Source organism: Rhipicephalus sanguineus, chromosome 10 (assembly GCF_013339695.2).
Source record: "Rhipicephalus sanguineus isolate Rsan-2018 chromosome 10, BIME_Rsan_1.4, whole genome shotgun sequence".
In the NCBI taxonomy this organism is placed as follows: Eukaryota; Metazoa; Arthropoda; class Arachnida; order Ixodida; family Ixodidae; genus Rhipicephalus; species Rhipicephalus sanguineus.
This window is the reverse complement of record NC_051185.1, coordinates 136,597,269-136,621,851: the sequence shown is the minus strand read 5'-3', so window position 1 is coordinate 136,621,851 and position 24,583 is coordinate 136,597,269. Positions and strand designations below refer to the sequence as shown.

Below are 24,583 nucleotides of genomic sequence, written 5' to 3'. Positions count from 1 at the left end.
TTGAGTTTGCATTATATTAATGGAAATCATTAGGAGCCATCTTAAAGATGTTAGGGTATTCGAGGAACGTTGTTTTACTGAATGCTCCATTTCGCTTATCAGCGTCTCAACGAGCCGTTTCAGGCAATGTTCCATAGGCAATGAGTTTTCTATTGTCTCAACAGGCAAGTTGACAATACTTCATGCTCATAGCTATTAAGGGCGCCGTCTGTATTGTGTTTCTGTACTCATTCAATGTACTCATACTCATTCAAGATAATTGAGGCCTATCACATAAGTAAGTTTGATGGTACATGTGTAAGTTCCCCATCAGTTGCGCTATTGCAAAAAGAGATTGCATATCTCGATCATTTTTAAGATGTGTACTGGTTTCCAGCTCAATCAATAAGTGACAAGAGTTCTGCTGCCATTGTATCGCAGTTGCTGTCAACTGCACCCTTCTACGCATGCCCATTTTTTTCACTATACTGTATATGCACTTCGCTCCGCTACTAAATCATTGTTGAAAGTCAGCGCTGTGTGTTGTTACCTTCCTCTGTCCTTGTCCGGTGCGGCGTTCGTTTATCAAATGCTTGTGTGAAAGAACAATAACACAATGGTCGATAAAGCCAATTATACGCTAACGGTTTCATATTCTAATGAATAAAGACCGCTAACGGTCCTTATTCATAAAAATATAGCTGGTAATATAGAGGAATACTATAGCATTAATGAGAGGGTGATATGTATCGTAATTAAGTTTAATAAGAGGTACAAGATGAAGGTGGTACAGGCCTACGCGCCTACATCCAGCCATGATGATCAACTGGTTGAACGCTTCTACGAAGACGTAGAATCAGCAATGAGTAAGGTAAAGACACAGTATACTGTACTGATGGGCGACTTTAATGCAAAGGTAGGCAAGAAGCAGGCTGGAGATCATGCAGTTGGGGAATATGGCATCGGTTCTAGAAATGCCAGAGGGGAGTTACTAGTAGAGTTTGCAGAACGCAATAATTTACGCATCTTGAATACCTTCTACAGAAAACGGGCTACTCGTAAGTGGACGTGGAGGAGTCCTAATGACGAAACTAAAAATGAAATAGACTTCATAATGTGCGGCCACCCGGGCATTGTACAGGATGTGGAAGTAGTTAACAAGGTCCGATGCAGTGACCATAGAATGGTAAGATCTAGAATTCAACTAGACGTGAGGAAGGAACGGCAGAAACAGATACGCAAGAAGCCGATTAATGAACTAGCTCTGAGAGGGAAAGTACAGGAATTCAGAGTTTCACTTCAGAATAGGTACGCGGCTTTAACCGAGGAAACCGACCTTAGCATTGACGCAATAAATGATAATCTGACTAGTATCATTAAGGAGTGTGCAGTGGAAGTTGGGGGTACAGTCGTCAGACAGACACTGGTAAGCTATCCCAAGAGACGAAAAACCTCATTAAGAAACGTCAAGCTATGAAAACCTCAAGTGCAACAGACAACATAGAGCTGGCGGAGCTTTCGAAGCTAATCAATAGGCGTAAAGTCGCCGACATAAGAAAGTATAATATGGAGAGAATTGAGCATGCTCTAAAGAACGGAAGAAGCCTCAAAGCTATGAAGACAAAACTGTGCACAGGCAAAAATCAGATGTATGCATTAAGGGACAAGGAAGGCAAGGTCACAAACAATATGGATAGAATAGTTGAGGTAGCGGAAGAGTTCTACAGAGATCTGTACAGCAGCCGAGACAGTCAGGATGATAACGTAAGAAGCAGTAATAGCGCAGAGGAATCTGACATCCCACCAGTATTGACAGGAGAAGTAAAGAAAGCCCTAAAGGGAATGCAAAGAGGCAAAGCAGCTGGTGAGGATCAGGCAACATGAGACCTGTTGAAAGATGGTGGAGAGATTATGTTAGGAAAACTGGCCACCCTGTATACGAAATGTCTCTCGACGGGGAGGATACCAGAATCTTGGAAGAATGCCAACATCATCTTGATCCATAAGAAAGGGGACGTGAAGGACCTGAAAAATTACAGGCCCATAAGCTTACTGTCCGTTGTCTACAAGCTATTTACAAAAGTAATTGCTAACAGAATTAATACGACATTAGAGTTCAGTCAACCAAGGGACCAGGCAGGATTTCGTACAGGCTTCTCAACAATAGACCATATTCATACTATCAATCAGGTGACAGAGAAATGCGCGGAATACAACCAACCCCTATACATAGCCTTCATAGATTACGAGAAGGCATTTGACTCGGTGGAGACATCAGCAGTCATGCAGGCACTGTGGATTCAGGGCATCGACGAAGCCTATATAAACATAATGGAAGAAATCTACAGCGGCTCCACGGCCACTATAGTCCTCCATAAAGAAAGCGAGAGAATCCCAATAAAGAAGGGCGTATGGCAGGGAGACACGATCTCTCCAATGTTATTCTCGCGTGTTTACAGGAGGTTTTCAGGGCCCTAGATTGGGAAGAATTAGGGATAAGAGTTAATGGAGAGTATCTCAGTAACCTGCGATTCGCTGATGACATTGCACTGATGAGTAACGCAGGAGACGAATTAAAGATCATGATTACTGAACTGGATATGGAAAGTAGAAGAGTAGATCTGAAAATTAATATGCATAAAACTAAAGTAATGTGGAACAATCTTGGCAGAGAACAGCGCTTTCCGATAGGTGGCGAGACACTGGAAGTTGTAAAGGAGTACGTCTACTTAGGACAGGTAGTAACAATAGCGAAAGTTGGGCTAGTTGGTGGTTTATGCTTGGGATGTAAAAACAGCGCAAAATATAGACAAGGACAGAGGAAGAGACGACACCGCGCTGATCTCGCAACTAAAGTTGCGAGGTCAGCGCGGTGTCGTCTCTTAAAGTTGCGAGATCAGCGCGGTGTCGTCTCTTCCTCTGTCCTTGTCTATATTTTGCGCTGTTTTTACATCCCAAGCAGGTAGTAACCGCGGAGCCGAACCATGAGAGTGAAATAACTAGAAGAATAAGGATGGGATGGGACTCATTCGGCAAGCATTCTCAGATCATGAATGGTAATCTACCACTATCCCTCAAGAGGAAGGTATATAACAGCTGCATCTTACCGGTACTTACCTACGGAGCAGAAACCTGGAGACTTACAAAGAGGGTTCAACTTAAATTGAGGACGACGCAGCGAGCGATGGAAAGGAAAATGATAGGCGTAACCTTAAGAGACAGGAAGAGAGCAGAGTGGGTCAGGGAACAAACGGGGGTTAAGGACATCATAGTTGAAATCAAGAAGAAGAAATGGATATGGGCCGGGCACGTAGCACGTCGGCAGGATAACCGGTGGTCATTAAGGGTAACTGACTGGATTCCAAGAGATCGCAAACGCGTGAGGGGGAGACAGAAAATTAGGTGGGTAGATGAGATTAAGAAGTCTGTAGGTATAACGTGGCAGCAGAAAGCACAGGACCGGGTTGATTGGCGGAACATGGGAGAGGCCTTTGCCCTGCAGTGGGCGTAGACAGGCTGATGATGATGATGACGCTAACGGACTCATGAGTCGACACACTCAGATAGAGAGAGCCGTGAGTGTGAGTTTGAGTGAGTCCGGCTGAGAAAAAATTTCAGTGAGTCTGAGCCCGAGTGAGTCCGGTTGAGGAAAGTGAGTCTGAGTGAGCTCCACATTTTTTGCCGACCTATGGTGTGGGCTACCGATGACTCAACAAGATCACTCATAAGGACGTTTATGCACTATCGCAGATAGACGACACAATTCACAGCCTGCAAGGAGCAGAATTCTTTTCATCTCTCGATTTGCACTCAGGGCACTGGCAATTACCCTAGGCTGATGGTGCTCAACCAAACACTGCCTTTGTCACGCACGACGACTTGTATGAATTTAAAGTTATGCCGTTCGGACTGTGTAATGCACCCACAACCTTTGAGCGCATGATGAATACTGTTCTGCGCAACTTGAAATGGCACATGTGCTTGTGCTACCTGGACGATGTCGTCGTTTTCACTCCTGCAGCGATGCTACTGGCTTAGGCTGCTTTGGAGCAGGCAAAAATGTGTTTCGGAGCAGCAAAACTAGCTTTCGGAGCAGGCGTTGCTAGAAGCAACTTTACGACACGTACTGCATTCATGAGAGACTACCGATAAAAGCACCATGTGCTGCATGCTAGTCAAACATAATAAAAGTATAAAAGGACACAGAATTGTAAATATCCCCCACGGCTAACCTGACCCTGTTTAGTAGACAAAGTCAATGATGAAATATAGCACCATAGCACCATGAACTGTTTATTTCTTTGCAACTACCCCAGCCCTGCTCTCCTCACTCCCCCTTCCACTCGCAGCAGTAGGTGGCGCTAGTAGCCGGTGGCGCTACAGCTGATGCAGCAGACAGTATCAATTGTCACACTTTATTATAAAATGACTGAAGATGACATGTTTACCACAGATGGGCTTGTACATACTTGCACATAAAGAATCACAGAAACCTCTGTCATGGCACTTCTGTTACAGAAGAGGTGTTTCCTCAATAGCAATAAAAGAAAACACATTTGGCTTGTTGAGATCGTCGGCCACACATTTCGTAAAATACAGCTCGACACCATGAGAAACTGTATAGGATGCTTTGAACCTTTTGCACGAAAACCGCTTGGCCGTTTCAGGGTCTGAAGAATTTTGGATACAGGGCAGTCGCTGTATCAGCCCAGGAGTGAGGAATGTCATCCCAAGCACAAAAAGAGTTGCTGCATTTGCTACACGATGACTTAGCAGAATGTTTCCCTGGACTTGTGAATTAGAGTTGGGCTGGGTTGTCTTTGGTCACTGAAGCATGCGTGAAGCGTCTTGGTGATCGACATCTTATGGCCATCTCGGTGTTCACTGGGCAACACACATGCCTGCCACACAAATATTGCAAATGACGTCAACTTCCGATTTTTCGGAAACCCAATTTTTCAGACATGTTTGAATATTCAGACACTTTCGCGGCACCATCACAAGCCCTATGAACGTTAATGTATAAGAACGTCTGAAATTTCAGACGCTGAAACTCTACGGCGTCCCATTTATCGGACTTTCTGCCCACATTTCAGGTCCAAAGCAGCATTAGTTGAAGTCCCCGCCTCTACTGCCTCCATCATCTCGCAGGCTTGGACCAGCGCTTTCGCAAGTCGATGTATCTGCCGCCGTAGCAATGTCCAGAAGTCGGCTTTGCAGCAATGCTTTAGTGCTATATGGTGAAGCAGGCCAGAAATTCGAAGGAGCCACTATCACTGCTATCACGGCGCAGTGCCGCGATGTCTTTAGGGATAAGCACCGGGAATGCACGGAGGCGTGATGGCGGCAGGCGGCAAACGTGCCAGTACAACCTAATCGCTTACAACCCTTTACGATAAGCACTTTCAGCTAACTGCTCGGTAGTGCATGTGGCCTAGAGCAGCTGTGAGTGTACTGCACGTTTTTAAAGGCAACAACCCAAACGCGCCGCGCCGCCATTCATGCTGCCTCTTTATGCGAGACCGCTAATGTGCGCCGCACAGACGCGTTGCCTTCACGAACGAGAGCAGCTCGTCATCGCCGCGCCCGTGTGCGGTCAGCAACGGAGTGGGCATAACCAACACTTTCACGGCAAACGCGTGTGAACGGTACACCAAGCGCCCCCCGGCAATGACGGCGTTAGTTTAGTTGGCGACCTGCTGCACACAACTAGGAACGATCGGCTTCACACAGCCGCAAATCCGGCGTGTCGGCAGAGATTTTCGTACTCGCATCGGGGAAAGCCGGTTGAGTCATCCGCTCTCCCGCCGCAGCCTCTGTGTTCCGAGCGCGTCATCGTTTTTAATCGCTCCATGCGAGACAGCCGTAATTTATTCTGCGCTTTGCTGGTATCGGCGGCGGCGCTCATCACGAGACGCAAATTTCCAATTAGCGGTTGGCACGTAGTTAAGCGGGGCTCGCGACAGGTCCCGAATGTATTCACGAGAGCCTGGGCGTGCACCGAAACGCCTGATACTCCGCGGCGTTGAAGCTATTTCGGACGCTTTAACAGTGCTGCTGTTGAAGATGATGCGGCACACCGAAGATGACGTTACCACATTCGCTCAGCATCTCAATAAACCCTGCGGCTGCAGGCGCTGTTTTTTTTGACAAAAATGCTATTTGCGTTCACTTTTGAGAACTCTCACATCGGTTTTCGAATTCAGCAGAGGACAAACTGTGATTTTTTTTTTAATTATCACTTTCAACATGGTATAAAAAAACTTCGAAAAAACATTTTTGGTCCCATAGCCTGGCTACTAGTGTAGGGACATACCACATATCTCAGCCATACGGCTCCAACAGTGACAAACGGAACAGCTAAAAATTCATATACTAGATTACACAATGCACTATTAGAGACAAAGAAAAGCGCATAGATGTTATCAAACTACACCACTATTCGCTAACATGAAACGCTTCATGGCCGCAGAAAAGTTGTGTGCTGCTTCACATCGACCGGTATACATAGCTTGCACCGACGTCACCGTGGCCGCCATCTTTGCAAACCAACTGGTTTAGACGCAGGTCCTAACGCAGGTTGAACTCTTGCTCGAACGCGCGAAGCAAGAAACGGTGAGACCAGATTAGTTCCGGTGCCCCCTCCAATCCTTTGTGTTCCCTTTCAGAAGCCACGGATGTGGCTATTTCGCGCAAAGAAATCACAAGGGAAGGGTTAAGGGGAGTGCGAATCCCCTTAACCCTTCCCTTGTGATTTCTTTGCGCGAAATAGCCACATCCGTGGCTTCTGAAAGAACATGAACCGACTAGCCCAACAACGTGTGCTTCTGGATTACTTTGTGCTCCCCCTTGGCGCAGCTGGCGAACAGAAGAAAGCGATAAAACGGAAACACGGGCTAGTTGTTTTGGCTGCATAATGATAATATTGCACACGCAACACGACACATGCGACACAGGCGATGTACATTAAGCATTTTGGAGACCAATGCACCAGCGTCCCGTCCTCATCGCTTTTTGAAAACGAGTTTGCCTTCCTATCTGAGCGGTTGTCATGATAGGTCAGTGTGCAGTTTTTTGTTGTTTGTGTCGTACGCATGTGTGAGGGTTTCAGAAGTGAGCATCGGATTTAATAAAGGTCAGTTGCAAGTGTGCGCTTGTCTGTGTTACTCCTTCGTCCACGTTCTTGCTTTGCGCCAACGATTTTTCTGACAGGCTGTATCTTCCTGGAGTGAAAAACCACGTACTTAGTTTTGTCTGTAGTAATGCTTATGTGGTTTCGTTTAAACCATAAGCGAACTCCCTGTAGCTCCTCATTGATTTCAGCTTTGATCTGATTGTCTCCAACAAATATGAGTGCCCGCATACATTACAGCTTCCAAGTACAATAACACAGAGTCAAAAAAAAATAGGTCCAACAACTGAGCCTTGTGGTACCTCATGTGACCACTGACTCAGTAGAGGACACAATGTCATCTATCACTACTCGTTTCTGTCGGTCAGAAACGTAGCATTTAAGAAGTTGATAAATTCTGCCTCTAAAGCCATAGTCGTGAAGCTTAGTTAACATTACGTTGTGGTTAACAGAATCGAAGGCCTTCCTTATGTCAAAGAAAACTACGACGGCTGGCTTCTTGTTGTTTAGGGCCTTATTAACTTGGGTTAATGCCAGAACCACAGAACACGTGGACTTGTGCGTCCAGAAACCATACTGGTTTCGGCAAATTATACTATGTTTGGAAGCGAATGATGTAATTTGTGACGAAAATATGTTTTCAAATATTGTGTTAATCACACTTAACCTGGATACTGGACTGTAACTCGAGGCACCTGAACGGTCACCATCTTTGTATACAAGATCCCGACCAACTTAAGCTCATTTGGGTACATACCACAGTCCTGCCAGTGACGAAACATATGCAACAGGTGGACTGCCAAAATGTCAATATTAACTTTTATGAATTTAACTGTCATAGAATCGAGACCAGCTGCCTTACTACCGTCTAATGTTTTTACTACTGATAAGAGATGTGGCAGTTCTATTTCAAATATGCCGAAGCTACCAGAGACTGGTCTAGAAGGGCATGTATGACCCGAAGTGTCAGAAAACTGGGCAGTCAAAGACCGCCCGACGTCTGCAAAATAGTTGGTAAAACTATCGACCGTGTCCTGGGTTATGACATCAGGTAACAAGCGTTTATTGTAATCTAAACCAACTGCAACTTTAACAATCTCCCCAACTCTTTTGGTGTTGCATTCAGCTTCTTCGACGAGCTTAGTGAAGTATTCTTTTTATCGCTTCCTCATCAAGGAAAATGATTGATTTCTCTAAAGCTTGAATTGTTTTAGGTAATATCCATTGTTCCTATGCTGCTTCCATTTGTGGAACCACCCGGCCTTTTGTTTCAGCACCTCCAAAATAATCGGTGTCATCCAAGGGCAGAGTGGGTTGATATATTTATTATTGGTTACAGTGGTGCATATTGACACAGCATTTCTAAGCAAGCGCATGCAATTCCCATACTGAGTATTAACATCCTCAACATACATAGCACAGAAATCGAGTTGACTTATTTTGTCTCGCAGTAACTTGTAATCAGCCTTTGCAGTGACTTTCCCCCTGGATGGCTTAGCATGAAAAGGATAGGCCAGTGGTCAGCTACTGGAAGAGGAAGCGCGCCAGCAGACACATCAGCGTCAATGTTGGCACAATCAATAAGGGTGCTTGTATACGTAATAGATTACCTCTATCCAAGGTCACCTTTTGCAAAAAGTGCTTCCCTTTAGGAGAAGGTTATTTTGGATATGCCATCTTGCGGGCCGATTTCTTTGGGCATTTTCATGTGCATATGAGCCACTAGTGGACAACATTACTGGTTTGTCGTTCAGTCTGCCACACACTACAGCCCCAAAACCAAGTGTCGTGAAACTCCCTACCTCCCCGTATACAGCTCTGCTCAACGAGCTTTCCGAGATTACTACACAGTCTCCTACGGATAAGACCCCAAGGCACACTGTGACCCACTGCATCATTACCACTGCCACCCACTCGGTCCTGATAAACTTCGAGCTGCTCTCAATGATTCCAAGCATATGTTACAAGTGAAGGTCACGCGTCCTTCTTCAAGCGCGTGACCGTCGGCACTGCACATGGTTCCCAACAAGAACAATGACCGGCGGCCCTGTGGTGATTAGCAATGCGGTCACCGTTCCAGACCGACACCCTTTACCCAATATTCAGGACTGCCCTGCCTTTTTAACCAGCACAACAGTATATTCCAAGACTGATTTTACGAAAGCTTATCATCAGATTCCCATTGAGCCTTTCGTGACAGTGGAAAAAATCAGTTATTTTCTGATAGTCCGGGAAATATTTTTTTCCTGCAACAGGAATTAATTGATGCTTAAGTGTAGGGTGTCAAATGATAGAGGAAGGATTGGTCTTTCTAAAAGTATTAATTTCAAACAACGCATATACTTTGAATATCATTCAAATTTATCAAACCAAAGAAAAATGTAACGAAAAGAACAAAATATTCATAAAAACATCAATACTACCCTGCACAAGCTAAACAAAAAAAAATCAAAATATTCACTTTGAATACAAGGCTGTTATAGAATAACACTGCTTAGTCTGTAAGCACAAATGTTATTTACACATCGTCGAGAGTAACAAATGGACGATGCAACAAGTGCCTGGCACTGTTTATTGATCCACCATATATACACCTGGAACCACTTAGTGGCGCTCTCTGTTAGTGGGTTACTAGTGTTAGTGTGTCGCCACCTAGGGTTAATATTACACAGAATGCAAGAACACGTACTACATCCCCTTTTCCGAGATCTAAAAATTCAGTCAAATTCTACAAATTCGGTCTTTTGGGTGGGACCACATGCCTCCCGGACGTGGTAACCATGTGAGGGTTGCTGCCAAGGTCTGCCCTGGTACTCGTATCGTGTTGGCCATGTGATGGTTACTCCTGGCTGAGCTTCTGGCTTGGCCCCGGACTCTGAAGTGAGACTGGGAATGATGCACTGGAATCTGGGGAAAAAGATACGTGATACCGTCGGTTTGGTTGTATAACTCCGCTGGGAGTTGTTACCACAATGTACGATCATGGACGCTGGGCTCTGCTAAGAACTTGGGTACGGCACTCGGCATCAGTTACCCACACTTCGTCTCCTGAAGAGAGCTCCTGAAACTCTCTTGCCCCGTGCCGACGGTTGAAGTCCCGAGTTTGCCTCCTCTTGGCGGCGGTGTCTTTTTGGTAGAAGACGTCTCGTTGTGGTATGTCCAGTGACAGCTTGCCCTGGTCCCTGGGTATGTGTGTTCGTAACCATCGCCCCATGAGCAGTTGGGACGGGCTGTAACCAGCGACACCTGGTGTGTCACAATATGCCAGCAGTGGCAGGCAGTAGTTGTTACTCTTGCGAAAGAGATCCTTTACGGTCTTAGCCCGTTCCATCGCACCATTTGACTGAGGGTAACCAGGACTGCTAGTGATGTGACTAAATCCATAGTTCTGGGCAAAACTTGTAAACTCATTTGACAAGAACTGGGAGCCATTGTCACTTCGAAACACTTCCGGTATGCCGAATCGAGCCATGACACTCTCGATAGCTGATATCATCGGCTGGCTGGAAGTGTTGCATAGCATGGTGACCTCCGCATAGTGTGAATAATAGTCCCCGAGCAGCAGAAAATTTTTGTCCCCCCATGTGGAACAAACCTGCACCCACTTGTTGCCATGGGTATTCCATTGAAGGTGTTGGTAGCAGAGGCTCGGCACACTGGACCCTGGTAGTTGCACAATGTTCACACGATTCCACCACAGATACGGTATCTTTGCCCATATAAAGCCACCACACAGAGTCACGCACACGTGCCTTGCATCGGTTCGCACCCTGTTGGCCCTCGTGAAGTGAATCCCACACGTCCCTCTGCAGAGCCCCTGGAATCGTGAGGCACCCTCCTTTAAGGAGCAGTCCGTTGCACACTGTCAGCTCCCCTTGGTACTTCCCATACTTCGAGAGGTTCGAAGGTACTCTGTTTTTTCGAGGCCAACCTTATCTGCAGCATGTCACGAGGGCAATGCACTTGCCATCTATCAACTGGTGCGGGAAAACCGCTTTACGGCTGAATGGTGCCGCCACCTCTCACAGATGGGGTAAGAACCGTCCCCCATGGTTGACCATGCCCAATAGTCTGCGGATGACACCGACCTCGACAGGAGGTTCCATGCTCTTAACAGCTGCAAGCTTGTCTGGGTCCGGCGAAATACAGCTGCCACATATAACTACGCCGAGGAACTTGATGCTTGTGATGCCGAATTGACACTTCGACTTGTTCAGTCAGCCCGGCGTTTCTCAGTCGACCCTGCACCGACTGAAGTCGGCTGTCATGTCCTGCACGGTCGCGGCCAAAAACCAAAATGTCGTCGATTATGTTTATGACGCCGTCTTGACCCTCGAAAATGTGGCTCATTTGGCACTGAACGTATGGCAGCCGACGGTAACAATAACGTCCGAACGGCATGATGAATGTTGTTAATTTTTCAGACTCTTCTGCCAGTTTTACTTGATAGAAACTGGATGTCTCGTAAAGCTTCGAAAACACCTGAGCATTACCCAGGAGTCCCAAAGCCTGGTCTACGGTGGGCTAGATATGGCGCTCACGCAACACCACCTGGTTCAACTTGGACAAGTTGATGCAGATGCGGTATGAACCATATGCCTTCAGAACAACGACCACACCTGCACACTACGGTGTAGGCTTTGTCACGCCCTCTGCTTGAAGCCTGTCGTGATCCGCCTTCACGACACCGTGTAAAGGTATGGGCACCCGTCTTGCGGCCAGCAGGGAATAGGGGACAGCATCCGGTTTTAGGTGTATAGTGTATGCTTCTTGCAGCTCGCCCAAACCACAAAACAGCTTGTCTGATGCCACCTGGTTGCCTTGCGCCTTGACCACCGGATCCACGAACTAGACCACACCCACCTCTTGGATGGCAGGAAACCCCAGAAGTGGCACGACCTGTGACCAAAGCACGTAAAGCCGTTGCATTGTCGACTTGTTCTTCTATTGCAGAGTGGTGATAAACGATCACAGCACGTCCAACGGTTGTCCCGCCGGTCCTGAGAGTTCCCTTCTGGCGCCTCAAGAAATGGTGTAAATCCAGAAAATTTACTGGGGACGACTGTGACCTCGGCGTCGCTGTCAACTTTGAAGTGTACAGGCATTCCGTCCACTTTTACATCCAAGAACTTGGCCCGCGCTTCGCTGCTCGAACTGACAGCACACAATTCCACAACGGAAAGTTTCTTGCTAGCCCGACAAACCACTGCAAAGTGGCACTTCTTTCCATATTTGTTGCAGGTTGCTTGGTGTGCGGGACGTTTTGAGTGCGGATGTGAGGACCGTCCACCAAATGCACAAGGCAATGAAGAAATGGGCATTCATGGGGCAACTGCGTGGCGCATGTCTCGCTGCTGCGGGCGGCTCTGTATGGCTTTTGCCGCGTCCACCTTTATCGCTTCGGGATGTGCTCTTACCGCTGGCGAACATGCTGAAAGATTTGCTTTTTCCTTTTCTGCATCTTCCGCCAGACGGACACAAATGAGCGCTTCACCTAACGTAAGCTTTGGATGGTGGCAAAGCTTATCCGATAACCTCGTGTCCCGAAAGCCAACAATAAAACGGTCGCAGACCAATCGCTCCTCTATGTCCTGTGCAGAGTAATTGCAGCTTTTCACCATATTACCTAGCGCCGTGAAGAACGCGTCAGCTGTCTCACCTGCCTGTTGAACATGTCGGTGGAACCCTGCACTCTCGTAGAGCTCGCCGGTCGGGTGTATGAAGTATCCCTTGAGCTTACCAATGACGACGCTGTACTTTGCATAGTCTTCATCTCGTACTTGTAATGCACACAGAATGTCCCGTGACCTGGTTCCCATGCAGTACAGCAGCGTTCCGACGCGAATTTCATCGTCCGCAGCATGAAGACCCATTGCAAAACTGTAGTCGTTGAACTGTTGATGCCACCTTTGCCAAGCCGCTGGGTTCTCAAAGTCGAAATGGCGTGGCGGTTGCAAGTTGGACTCAGTGACCACCATGGCTTTCCCACCGGTCGCCGCAGGTAGCTCGCTGTCCTTTGCGTTCTTCTCGTCTAGAGGCATTTTTACTTTGAAGCAGATCCCACTTCTGACACCGTGTAGAGAGTAACGAAACGACGATGCGACGCTCGGCTGGGCCAGCAACGAAGTGCCCGGCATTGTTTATTGATCCACTATATATACATCCGGAACCACTTAGTGGTGCCCTCTGTTAGTGGGTTACTAGTGTTAGTGTCAGTGCCGTCACCTAGCATTAATATAACACATAATGCAAGAACACTACGCATACATACAAAAATATAAACACTAGTGCCCATATGCGACTGCATGAAGTTTCTCAGCGCAGTGAAACAAACGTTGGCTGCACATGTTTCACAGAAAGGATTTTTTTTCTTCTCAGCTCTCCTTTCTTCGTAGCATAGTTTGCAGTTCTGGTATTTGTCAATTTCTTTTTTTGTGGCTGGTGCTGGGGACCCTGAGGCGCCTTCCCATGTATACATTGAAATGAACAGTGTACCCCGTTTCTGAATCTGCCAAACCCCATCATTTGTATCCTCATTTGAACACTTTGTCGTCCCTAATGTACTGCCGAATACGAGATTGACCTTTAGGTTTCACCATTTTCTCATCCACGGAAAGGTTCTGACGGGGTTGCAAAAATAGCGTGGATGAGTCGTTCATGTGTCGCAGTAGAGAAGGCACGCGGTGAAACTTCTGACTGGATGCGACGGTCGTCTTCCCGGATCAGAGACGCTCAAGAAGGCAAGCAACGCCTTGAACCTTTTCCGTGGCATCACTGCCAGTGGAAGAAGGCCTGGAAATGTGTGTCGTCCACTCCAATAGCAATGCAGGAGTGGAACTAGGATGCATACCAGAAGTCCGACGAACTTGCGCACCTCCTCCTCAGTGACCTCCCTCCAGGAATAGTCCCTCTCGCTGCATGTTGGCTTTTCAAAAAATATGCATCCTCGCATACTTATTTGTGAGGTTGCATATCTGTTCTGGCAGTGAAAAACAACACGAAGAAGCCGCTGCGCGGCACTCCAGAGCGCTGGGTCAATGTCCGTTCCAGGCCGTGTCGCGGAGAGCACTCCACTCTTTGTGCAGAAGTGCTCCCGGTCGAATGAAGTTGACACCTACAGCAGATGAGAGCTGTGACCTTTAGTATACACCGGATAGGTTTACTTCAATGCACGGCAGTGATAAGACGGCGGTTCGACGTACTTTCAGCGTTCGTACTAAAGCCTGACGAATTAAAGTCATCTTCCTTGTCTGCGCTGCTAACATCATTCCCACTAAGAGTTATCGGAATCCACCTATTTCACTGTTCCCATGGAGCACCCGCGAGTGACTTCAACACCATACCGAAACCATGAGCGCTCGCCTCCTCAGCTGCAAAGGAGCTTCGAAAATCCCCCCACGGTGGGAAAAAGAAACTGGAAAGCGAAACTCCTAAAATACTTCCTCTTGTACCTTTTGGATGGCATTAGCTGCCCACAAGTGCTCAGAGAGCGCCAAAATTTGAACTTGAAGTCATCAAGAACACACTATCGATGGGAGTAGGCACAGTCACGAAGGTGTTAAGCAATCTAACTGTCCTTAGCACATCACCCCCCCCCCCCACCATAAAGCGTTGCACACTAGCTGCTCTTTATTCAATCAATCATCAATCAGTTACAGAGTACAGTGTACTGCACATTGATCACACATGTAAGATAAGGAGCAGGGTTAGCAAAAAGGCAATTTAATGCCTGACAAAGTGCCGTAACACGTCCCAGTCAACAAAGTGCACAAGGATCAGTGATGTATACATGTTAAAAATTAGAAACGGACAAGCAGCCACAGTTACACAATTTTTGATAACAGTACATAAAACATTGTTAGAAGAACATTAACATTTCGAGGCCTGTTTGCAAGACTCAGTTGATAACAATAGCGTATTATAACATTTTTTTTTTTATAGAGACAAAGCAGGAAATATGCGCAAATACCCAGACTTGTTGAATACAAAACCATGCTATTACTATTCACTAAATGAAAATGTGACAGATGCACGTCAATTTTAACAACTTGAGAGATGGCATTTGTGCCATCTCTCAAAAAAATCACTTTTGAAGCATTAGTAGATACGTGTGTATTTTCTTTTTAAACGCAATTACTGAGCGGCTCTCTTGCACGATGATGGTAATTGTGGGATGTACATTCAGTAGTTGAGGGATCATATCAGGTGGAAAGTTGGGCTAGTTGGTATCTTGAATAATATGACATGTTTACTAGACTTCCTAGACATGAATACAGGACTAGCGTTGTCCTGTATTCCTTCTTCTCGTCCACGTCTTTTTCGCTCGTAAACATTTTATATTACACTAGCTGCTCCTTGGGTCCGGAGTGCATTGCGTGCCAATTCTTCATGTGTGAAGGTGGCCACGACAGAACTATAACATGCGCGCTGGTTCTCAATGTGACAAGGCAAAAATACCAGTCATTTAACATCTGCGTGCTCGTTATCATTCGATCCTTCATCCCTACTGAGATTGTCAAAGAGAATTGTCATACATTTTTATCCTTCGTGGGCATTCCTCAACGTCCTTAGACCCGAGAGCAGTGTCGCATGTGCGATTGTCAGCATGCTGCCTTCCTCAGGAAGCGAGAAAACGTGATATGTTATATACTGATTGTCCCACAATACTTGTCCTCCGACAGAGACGCCGTCTGTGAAACTTACTTCTGCATTCAGAATCTCAGAACCAGTTTCAATGTCCCTGTGGAGGGACGAGGAGTCTGAAGAGGTCAACACACAGAGAACAGGCGTGCAAAACAACCAAGTTTCTAGCCACTGAAATACATGTGTTTAAAATCGTGCTAGCCCGAAGTGTCTACACATTGTCGTCAATACAGCCATTAAAACGTTGAATATTTACAAATTTATTATTAGCATGAATACAAGAAAAACTACACACTTTGAAGTTTCAGCTAATATGCAGTTTTTTTTGTCTACACAGGTTCTCATTTTCTAAAACCATGTTTTGACAGCTGCTAGACCTTGTATATGTTGTGCACATATAGTTTTACTACCTCAAATAAATACAGTACATACCTGGAGCACACTAAAAAATATAATTTGTGGGGTTTTACGTGCCAAAACTATGATATGATCATGACGAATGCCTCATTGGAAAGCTTTGGAAATTTAGACCATCTGTTGTTCTTTAATGCGCACTGACATCACACAGTACACTGCCCTACCATTGCATGATCTTAAACTCCTCAGGGAACAAAATTAAAGATCATCACAACATTATCGCTGACCGCCTCGGTAGTACAATGGTTAGTGCTCAGTTGCTCACCCGGAAGTCGTGGGTTCGATCCCGGCCGCAGCGGTCGCATTTTGACAGAGGCAAAATGCTAGAGGCCCGTGTACTGCGCGATATCAGTGCCCGTTAAAGAACACCAAATAGTCAAAGTTTCCGGAGCCCTCCCCTACAACGTCCTTCATAATCATATCGTGGTCTTGGGACGCGAAACTCCAGATATTATTATCGACATCATCGCCACAGTTGTCTCGTGCATTTCGGTTCGTAGAAGCGCTCTGTGGTCCGTGTTTTTCACCATTCGCCCTACGCGCTTATATATTCGTGAAAAACTTACTCATCGCATTGAGAACGCACTAGCTTCAGGCAGCGGCCGCAAGGGGTGCTGGCTGTTATGCGTCCAGAAAAGCTGCACATGAATGCCGAGTTCACCTGCTCTCATTCGTGCCTTCGTGTGCGTACAAAGCACAGTTTAATCAACGGTGCAGAACATAAAACGTGTAACTGACCAGGTCAAGGCTTGGGACGTCCAGTAGACAACACGCCAAAGGCTCTGCAGGACCCCTTCTGGGACAAAACTCCAGGGACGCACGCAGACCGCTGCAATGAACAAGATGTGGCCATCCAGCTGTAGGTCAATGCACTTTGTACCATAGACCAGAATTGCACCACTCTTTTATGATGCAGGCCCTGGCATCTTAAGAAATGAAAAAAATGCAAGACTTAATTCAAGTATACATTAGAAACCTGCCATAGCGAAATTCTCACTATAATGAAATATCTTCTTCTCCCCACTGAACGCCCACAGCGTCAACTACATCTCACATTTCTCGACAATGAAATGTTGCTAAACTGCAATACCGTAACAATGAAAATTAACAGGACGTTTTATCATGCGTCCCCTGCTCTTGTAAGGTCAGAAATGCGCTCAAACACTTAAACGGCATAAAGTAATTCCCCATTGTGCTTGCGTGGCCACCACCATCTTTGTTTACAAAATCTGCCTGGCGCCACATGCAGTCGCACGCGCCGAATCTGGTCATTGCCATTGTGTTGACTGCTCTTTTTTTTAATGCATAGCAAAATCACCATTCATGCTAGCAGCATGGCCGCTCACCATTTGCCATTCTTGGGCGGCCATGCACAAACGGTTTTGCTCACGTGCATCAAGTTTATCTTGCCGTTCGAAGAATATGTCCGGGACCCACTTGAGCGACGTTCTGCGGCAGCCCCAAAGCAATCAAGGCAATGCCACGATTACATCGATGTGTCTGCTTAGCATCATCCATTCACAATGCACACGTACTGTTGCTCCGTGTAGTGGCCGGGGAGAGCAGTACTTCAAAGAGTATAGGCAAGGTGTTGTTGTTGTGTGGCTCTCGGTGCATGGGGACGCATTTCAGTTTTGTTAATGTTCATAAATTCCATGGCATTACGTGCAAAAAGCTTGATATCACCATAAGGCACACCGTAGTGGAAGGCTCCATGAAATTTAGACTCCCTAGGGTTCTTCAACGTGCACTGAGATTGCCCAGTACCTGGGCCTCTTGCCTTTCGCCTCGTTTCTGTTTGGTTAACTGGTTATATCTGTTATGAAAAAAATATATAATGAAAAGCAACATTGTGTGCTTCAGTGCATCAACCAAGCTGTAAAGCATCCATTTTTCAACACTGCACTTGCATCATACAAATATGGCATTCTGAAAAGGATAGCGCTGTGAACACGGTCGCACAGACGGAAGCGCTTCTGTCTGTGTGTTCACTGGCGCAAACCCTTTTCAGACTGCATTGCCAACTCGCCCAGGAAACAGCACTCCTAAAACTTGGCAGGACTGTGTAAGAATTTAGAGAGTGTCGATGCCCTACTACAAATCCAATAAAATTGTGCCACGGGTGAGATGGCTGAAACTGAATTGGGAGCAGTGTTTCGAGCAGCAAAATTTCGATTTTGGAGCAGTTAGCGGCATTTATTATGTCGTTCCAGGAGCGTGCAAAAACAAATTTGTAGCAACTTGGGGGGACAAGTACATAGTTTAATTGCCTCAGAATACACATAACACTGAAACAGCCTTTGGAGAAAGCCTTTTTAACAAATTATCGCCAGGTACGAACTACACTACTCATGCAGAAGCCACGGTTGTGGCTATTTCGCGCAAAAAAACAAGGGAAGGGTTAAGGGTGTGTCGATGCCCTACTACAAATCCAATAAAATTGTGTAACCCTTCCCTTGTTGTTTCTTTGCGCGAATTAGCTACAACCGTGGCTTCTGAATGAACATAAACCGACTAGGCCAACAACAACGTGTGCTTCTGAACTACACTACCTTCTTACATACCACATGAGCTTATCTAGCCCGCGAAACAAACATACGCAATAATTGAAAAAAAGGTTCTGGAAACAAGGTTCACATTAAACATTTGGAAAAAAACGAAAAAAGCATCACACTTTTCAAAAATTAAAAAAACTGCGATACCAAAAGAATTGTATTAGACCTTTTTTTTCAGATCAGTGATATGATTTAGCAGATTACTGCTTTGGCTTTTTGTACGTCTGCTTATGTAGCTTTTCAAGCTCCCCAAGAGATTCCTGTAGGCCAGTGTTACTCCTTGTCAGGAGAACATCACAATAAGCGCCTTCAGCCATATGCTTGGCCGCGTGTACTACACGCTTTTAACAGGCGACAACATAAGTGCGCTGCACCGCCGTTCACTGCCACCTCATGCGGGACCACCTTCATGACTGCGGCGCGCGTGCTAAGAAACCTCGTATGGTACTGCAGGGAGTAGCGCCGTTGCAAGTGTACTGTACGCTTTTATTGGAGGTCAACACAAATGCGCTTCGCATCAGTCCGCTGCCGCCTTTTTGTGCAAAACTGCTAAAGCAGGGGTTCTCAAACTTTCTGGCCTTGGGGAACTCCAACTGCTTTTCCGGAGTGCCGCGGAACCCCAAACTTTTTCTTAAGCATGAAGACAATCGAAACCGGGGGGAGGGGCGGAAGTAGGTGATAACCAACACCACCTAGATTAGCTTAAGGCCTCTTCCAACTCCCTGCACACCAACGCGCTACGTCATATCAGTTGTTCTGCTCAACAAAACCTGTTCTGTCGCACCTGCGTTTTGCCCCTTCCACCTCGTCTGCTCGGCCAGTTCGGCAGGACATTTTTTCGTAGCGAAGTTGCACGTGGTACAAACGTTTTCAATATCTTGTGAGCGTTTTTTTCTGAATTTTCATTTAGGCAGTGGATTTGTTGGCGAGTGACACTATGTGAAGGTGCGTTTGTGCTAGTGGTGTATTTGTGTATCGTGAAGTGAACCGCTGTGCAACGTTCCTCGTGTGACATTCGCAACTTTCAGCAACTATAGGGGGCGCCACAAGAAATCCAATACGGCTGTCGATGCGGTGATCACCCATACACACGAAGCGATCACCGCATGTGTTGTCGCTGGTTGCTGCCGCTTGCCGGCTAGGATAATTTTCCACCGCATTAAACTTCCCATGCATGGAGTGGCACACGCTTCAGAGCGTAAACTGCGAGACGCGGCACGATTTTGCATCCGATTTGACGTCCTACGCGCTTGTGTAGCAGCCGGAATGGTGATGTTTCGCCGTACAGGGTCGCCGGATCGGGCGTCCGGCGTGCGTTAAACTCGGCAGATTTTTATCATCCGCCCGGTCCGGCGATCGCACGGCCGTATAGCCATAGTGGCAGCAGCACGAGAGACAGGCAACGTCGTGCCGCTGCTCGGTTTCTTACCGCTCCCATCATCATGTCCGAGGATGCCGAAGTATTTGCCGGTATCGCCGCTATCGGTGGCATGAAAAAGATGTGCTACAATTATTTTATCATGCAAACTAATTCCTAATTCAATAATGCGGTACTTCCAGTGTGGCACTAATAAAAAAAAGCACCCGCGTTCACACCACTCGCGAGATCGGGAACCACGATGCGAAGGCACCTGCGATGCATTCGCAGATAAGCAGTGACACTGCAGGCCGTCTTGCTTAACCGGCTTGCTTCGCTTCCACCTTTGCTCTTAATATTGAGGGTGTTGAGAAAACGGATTGCGTATGTCGACGCCTGACATAAGAGTACAACATCAATCGTGTTAGCAAAATTTGCTCACTCTACGGCGTGCTCGCGCTCGATCGCGGACGGCAGCGGCGTCTGCCTAGCCGCCGCTCGCCGGTGTCAGTTGCGGCAGGCTGTTTTGATGTGGCTTTCGCTCGCGAAGGCATAGTTTTATTGACCGTCGTCTTCTAAATTAAGCAAAAAAAAAAAAAAAGAGCACTCGCCTGCTGTCTCCCAGGACCACGGTAGCGCAGTACGTAAGGTGTTGCGATGCATGTTCACGCGGGTTCGATTCCCGGCCACAGCGGCCGCATTTCGATGGAAGAAAAATGCTAAAGATGACCTGCGTGCTTAGATTTAGGAGCACATTAAAGAACCCCAGGTGGTCGAAATTCATCTGGAGCTTCTCACTACAGCGCGTCCCATAATCGTATCGTGGTACTGGCACGTAATATCCGAGGAATTCAGTTGTGTCCCAAAATTCAGCCGACTTGAGGTGCACGATGGAAACCATCACTTTCTCGTATGACAAGCTTCCCGATGCGCACGTGGATATCCCATTGTCTTTTCTGCCGCCGGTCCAAGAAAAACCAGCCACGCTTACGACGCCTTTCACAGTATACGGTTTGAGCATTTTGGCACGCAGTACACGCGATTTCTCTTGTGCTGTTAACCCATTACTGAACCGCAAAGCTTCCACAATGTTGCACCAACAAAATCCATCGTAATTCACACGCACAACAAGTTGCAGGACACACCGACAACGAAGCACAGCCGGCACGTTGTCGCTAGGCAAGTTTTCGTTCTATCACCGGAACGCGGCTTTCACCGGTTGCCGCGTGGCGGCGCCACCATAGCTGAAAGTTGCGAATTGCTTGTCTTATGCTGTCTCATGTTATGGTGTATTTTATGTCTTATGTTGTCTTGAGCGTGTCTTATGTTATCCGGATATTCATTGTCTTTATATAAGTTTTGGCGTGTCACTAGTTTGTAATAGGATTCGGCTGGCGAGCTCGCCGTATGTAAAGAAATGTTTAATAAATGAGAAAGTGTTTGTTGAACCGACCGTGTCTGCTGTCTTCCGTGTGTTCCGAGAACGGCGATAACACACCTCTCAGATCCCTCAAGTCGAGGCTCCCGAGAACACGCGAGCCAAACATTATTAGCCCCGAGAAGTTGGGGTGGCACCGCCTGGTGGGAGGCGTGGATAACGTCACGGCACGGACTCTTCGACGCCCGCCGTGACGCGCCGGCATATCATGCGCTTGCTTTGTGCGCTGTTCTGCTGTTTACATTGGCTTTTTGCCTGTCTCAAGCTTCAGATGAATGGCAAAAACAGCATCGATAATGTTCCTAGTAAAACTACAAAAAGTTATGCATTTTTTTCTTCACAGTCCCCAACGGTGCCCGCGCTCCGTCGTGCACACTTTGAAAGGGGTGATCAGGTTTGTTGTTGTGTCGCGCTGCTAACCTCGGGCATGGGTCTCATTCCCGACCACAGCAGCCGCATTCCGCCGGGTTCCTCCGCTTAGATACAGGAGCACGTGAGAGGCAGTCAAAATTAATCTGCAGCGTGCCTCACAGTCATGTCGTGGTCTTGACGCACAAGACACCTTATTCACATTATTAGGTTGCGTTGTTCACAGGCTATTCCTTTAAAAAATATGGCTTTGCCTCCACTAGTGTTATTCGCATCGGACGCATCCGCGATCTGCGGACAGTGTTCTCACCGGTGTGCCAAGCCCCGCGCACGATTGCAAAAGCGCTCGCCCGAGAATACTGCTGCAGTTTTGTTTGTTTTTCTTGTGTACTCGCTCAGTCATCATGTTGTTTAGTTTCACGTTTTTCTCGCAATAATTTCGGGGCTTCACTTCACAACATTAACAAGTTGAGGCTAATTGCAGAAACTCCTTATTGCTGTCAGATTGCGCCTTCACGCAGCATCGTAGCAACGGCGCTGTTACATCTGTATAAGTACTAGTTTAGATAGCCAGCTCGTAAATTAATTTTCCTTGCATTTGATATACCCCTGAGTATCATCAACCTTTATGTGGACATGACGTGCGAGACCATTAATTGACTTGTTAAGGTGAAGGACGTTTAATTAATACGTGGGCTATGTCGCTGAGAGTGCCATCGAAACAGCTCAGAACGCTCATTTCGACTTTCAGGAATTTGTTTTGCAGACGATTGCTATCAACAGTGCTCCCACGTGAATTTAACATTACTGCTTGTGACCTGGCGGTTCATGCAAATCAGGGTATACGGCCACATAATCCCAGACGAGTGTTGAGAAGAAATGTTTACATAATCGAAGTGTACTAACATCTCAGCATTTCCAAAACCATTGTGTGCGTGGCAGTATTATTTTGTTTAATGTTCCGGATGTATTAAGTGATTCTTTACGACAGATTCATCTAAAGTCTCCTGTAGTAGAAAGCGCAATTCTGTCAAATCACCTAGATAATCTGCAAAGGCAGACATAACTTGTACGATAAACTGCAATGTAGTTAGTGAATTGAAAATGTCCTAATTTAATCTGTAATTCTTCGGGACGCGTGTTCTAACCGTGAAGTCTACGCCAAGTTGTCATAAAGTTAGAACCATTAGCGTAAATTTTTTTTAGCACCGATGTCTTGAAGTACACAGTGATAACAACGAATGTCTTGCTGTCCTCCATCACCATTTTCACAGTGAATCTTCCGTTCGGACGGCAACTTTCTCATTATAAGCTATACTATCCAAGCTTTCTATAGCTTACTTAACTTTCACTACTAGTTGAAGTTTATTGCCACATAGTTACAAAACATGTATAAACAGCAAGGATGGTGGGATAAAAGCTGCATATAGGCAGCTTGACTGGTCCCACCTCCCCGTACAATTGAATTGAATTGAATTTTATTGCTCACATTTTTTTTACAGAAAACTTGCATACACTGCGTGGACCCATAGCCATAGGCTTGTTAGGGTCCAAAAAGAAACATTTTATAATGGCACTTCGGACAAGTGTAACTAAGAAAGTCATATAATATCTAATGAAGCATCAGCAAAGAAACATCACAGTACATAAAATAATCGTAGAAAGAGTAAAAACAAAAGAGAGAACCATTACAACAAAGGAAAGAACGCAAAAAAAGAAAAAAAAACAGCCACTTGCATACTACAATTAACACAGTCATCAGACTAAATAAGACAGGACATTAAAACTCAGTACATTCTTCTAAATACTAGTGTTTTTCTAGTGCCTTAGTGAAATTAGCACACATTTTTATTTCAAAAGGAATAACATTCCCGATTTTAATACCAGCGAACTGCAAAAGCCGTTCACCATATACATTGTTAGTTCAGGGAATATTATTCGATTTACCAAAGGTTGTCTGGCAGAACATGAAGGGGCGGAAAACATCGAAACATGAAAAGGGTGGTTGTATACATATTTCGCTAGCTTTAATTTCCATAGCTTATCGAAGGGCAATATAAGTAATCGGGAAAACAAAGGTTTCCTGAGGTCGTTATACTTAGAATGAGTAATGATTCTTACAGCCCACTTTTGGAGTCGTCTAACCGGGTCCAGGTAAGTTGTGTACGTGCCGCCCCAAGACTCAATGCAATATGAGATGTGACAATGAATGAAAGCCCAATAAATTACAGCAGCAACATGACAAGTATTCGCACTTGTTGCAATTTTAAAATAGAAATACACAAAGCAAAGTGATAAACATCAGCAAGAAACACACATTTTCAAGAAACACAAAAGCAAAGTTGACATTCATATTAGTTGAAGCAATGCGTGTTTAGGAACATAACGTATGTTTTCATTGCATACTTTATATTCATTTAGTATGGAAGGAAGACAGTAGGAAAGTGTTTGAAGACCATAGTTTGTGCGTGGTCGCGGAACTGCCCAATGTTCGGTGTCTCGGTTTAGAAGAGATGATTGATTAGTTAACAAGTTTGCGATGTTCCTCATATGAGAAGAACCCTTAGTCATTTCACGTTTAAAAGAACACATAAGCCGATACTCATATAGATGGTCAACTCGGATAATTTTGAACTTCAGAAACAGATCACGCGTATGTTCATTGTAGGGTACATCAGCAATAGCCCGTAAGG

General features: G+C 46.0%; 1 protein-coding gene across 1 annotated transcript in view; it reads right to left on the bottom strand.

The window, feature by feature from the left end:
• Nucleotides 1–24,583, bottom strand: part of LOC119372486 (G-protein coupled receptor-associated protein LMBRD2B) — a 329,677-nt gene that overhangs the window by 248,409 nt on the left and 56,685 nt on the right. The window contains exon 4 of the mRNA XM_037642956.2: nt 16,910–17,000. Within this exon, the coding sequence (XP_037498884.1) occupies nt 16,910–17,000 (91 nt within the window). The remainder of the gene's footprint in view (nt 1–16,909; nt 17,001–24,583) is intronic.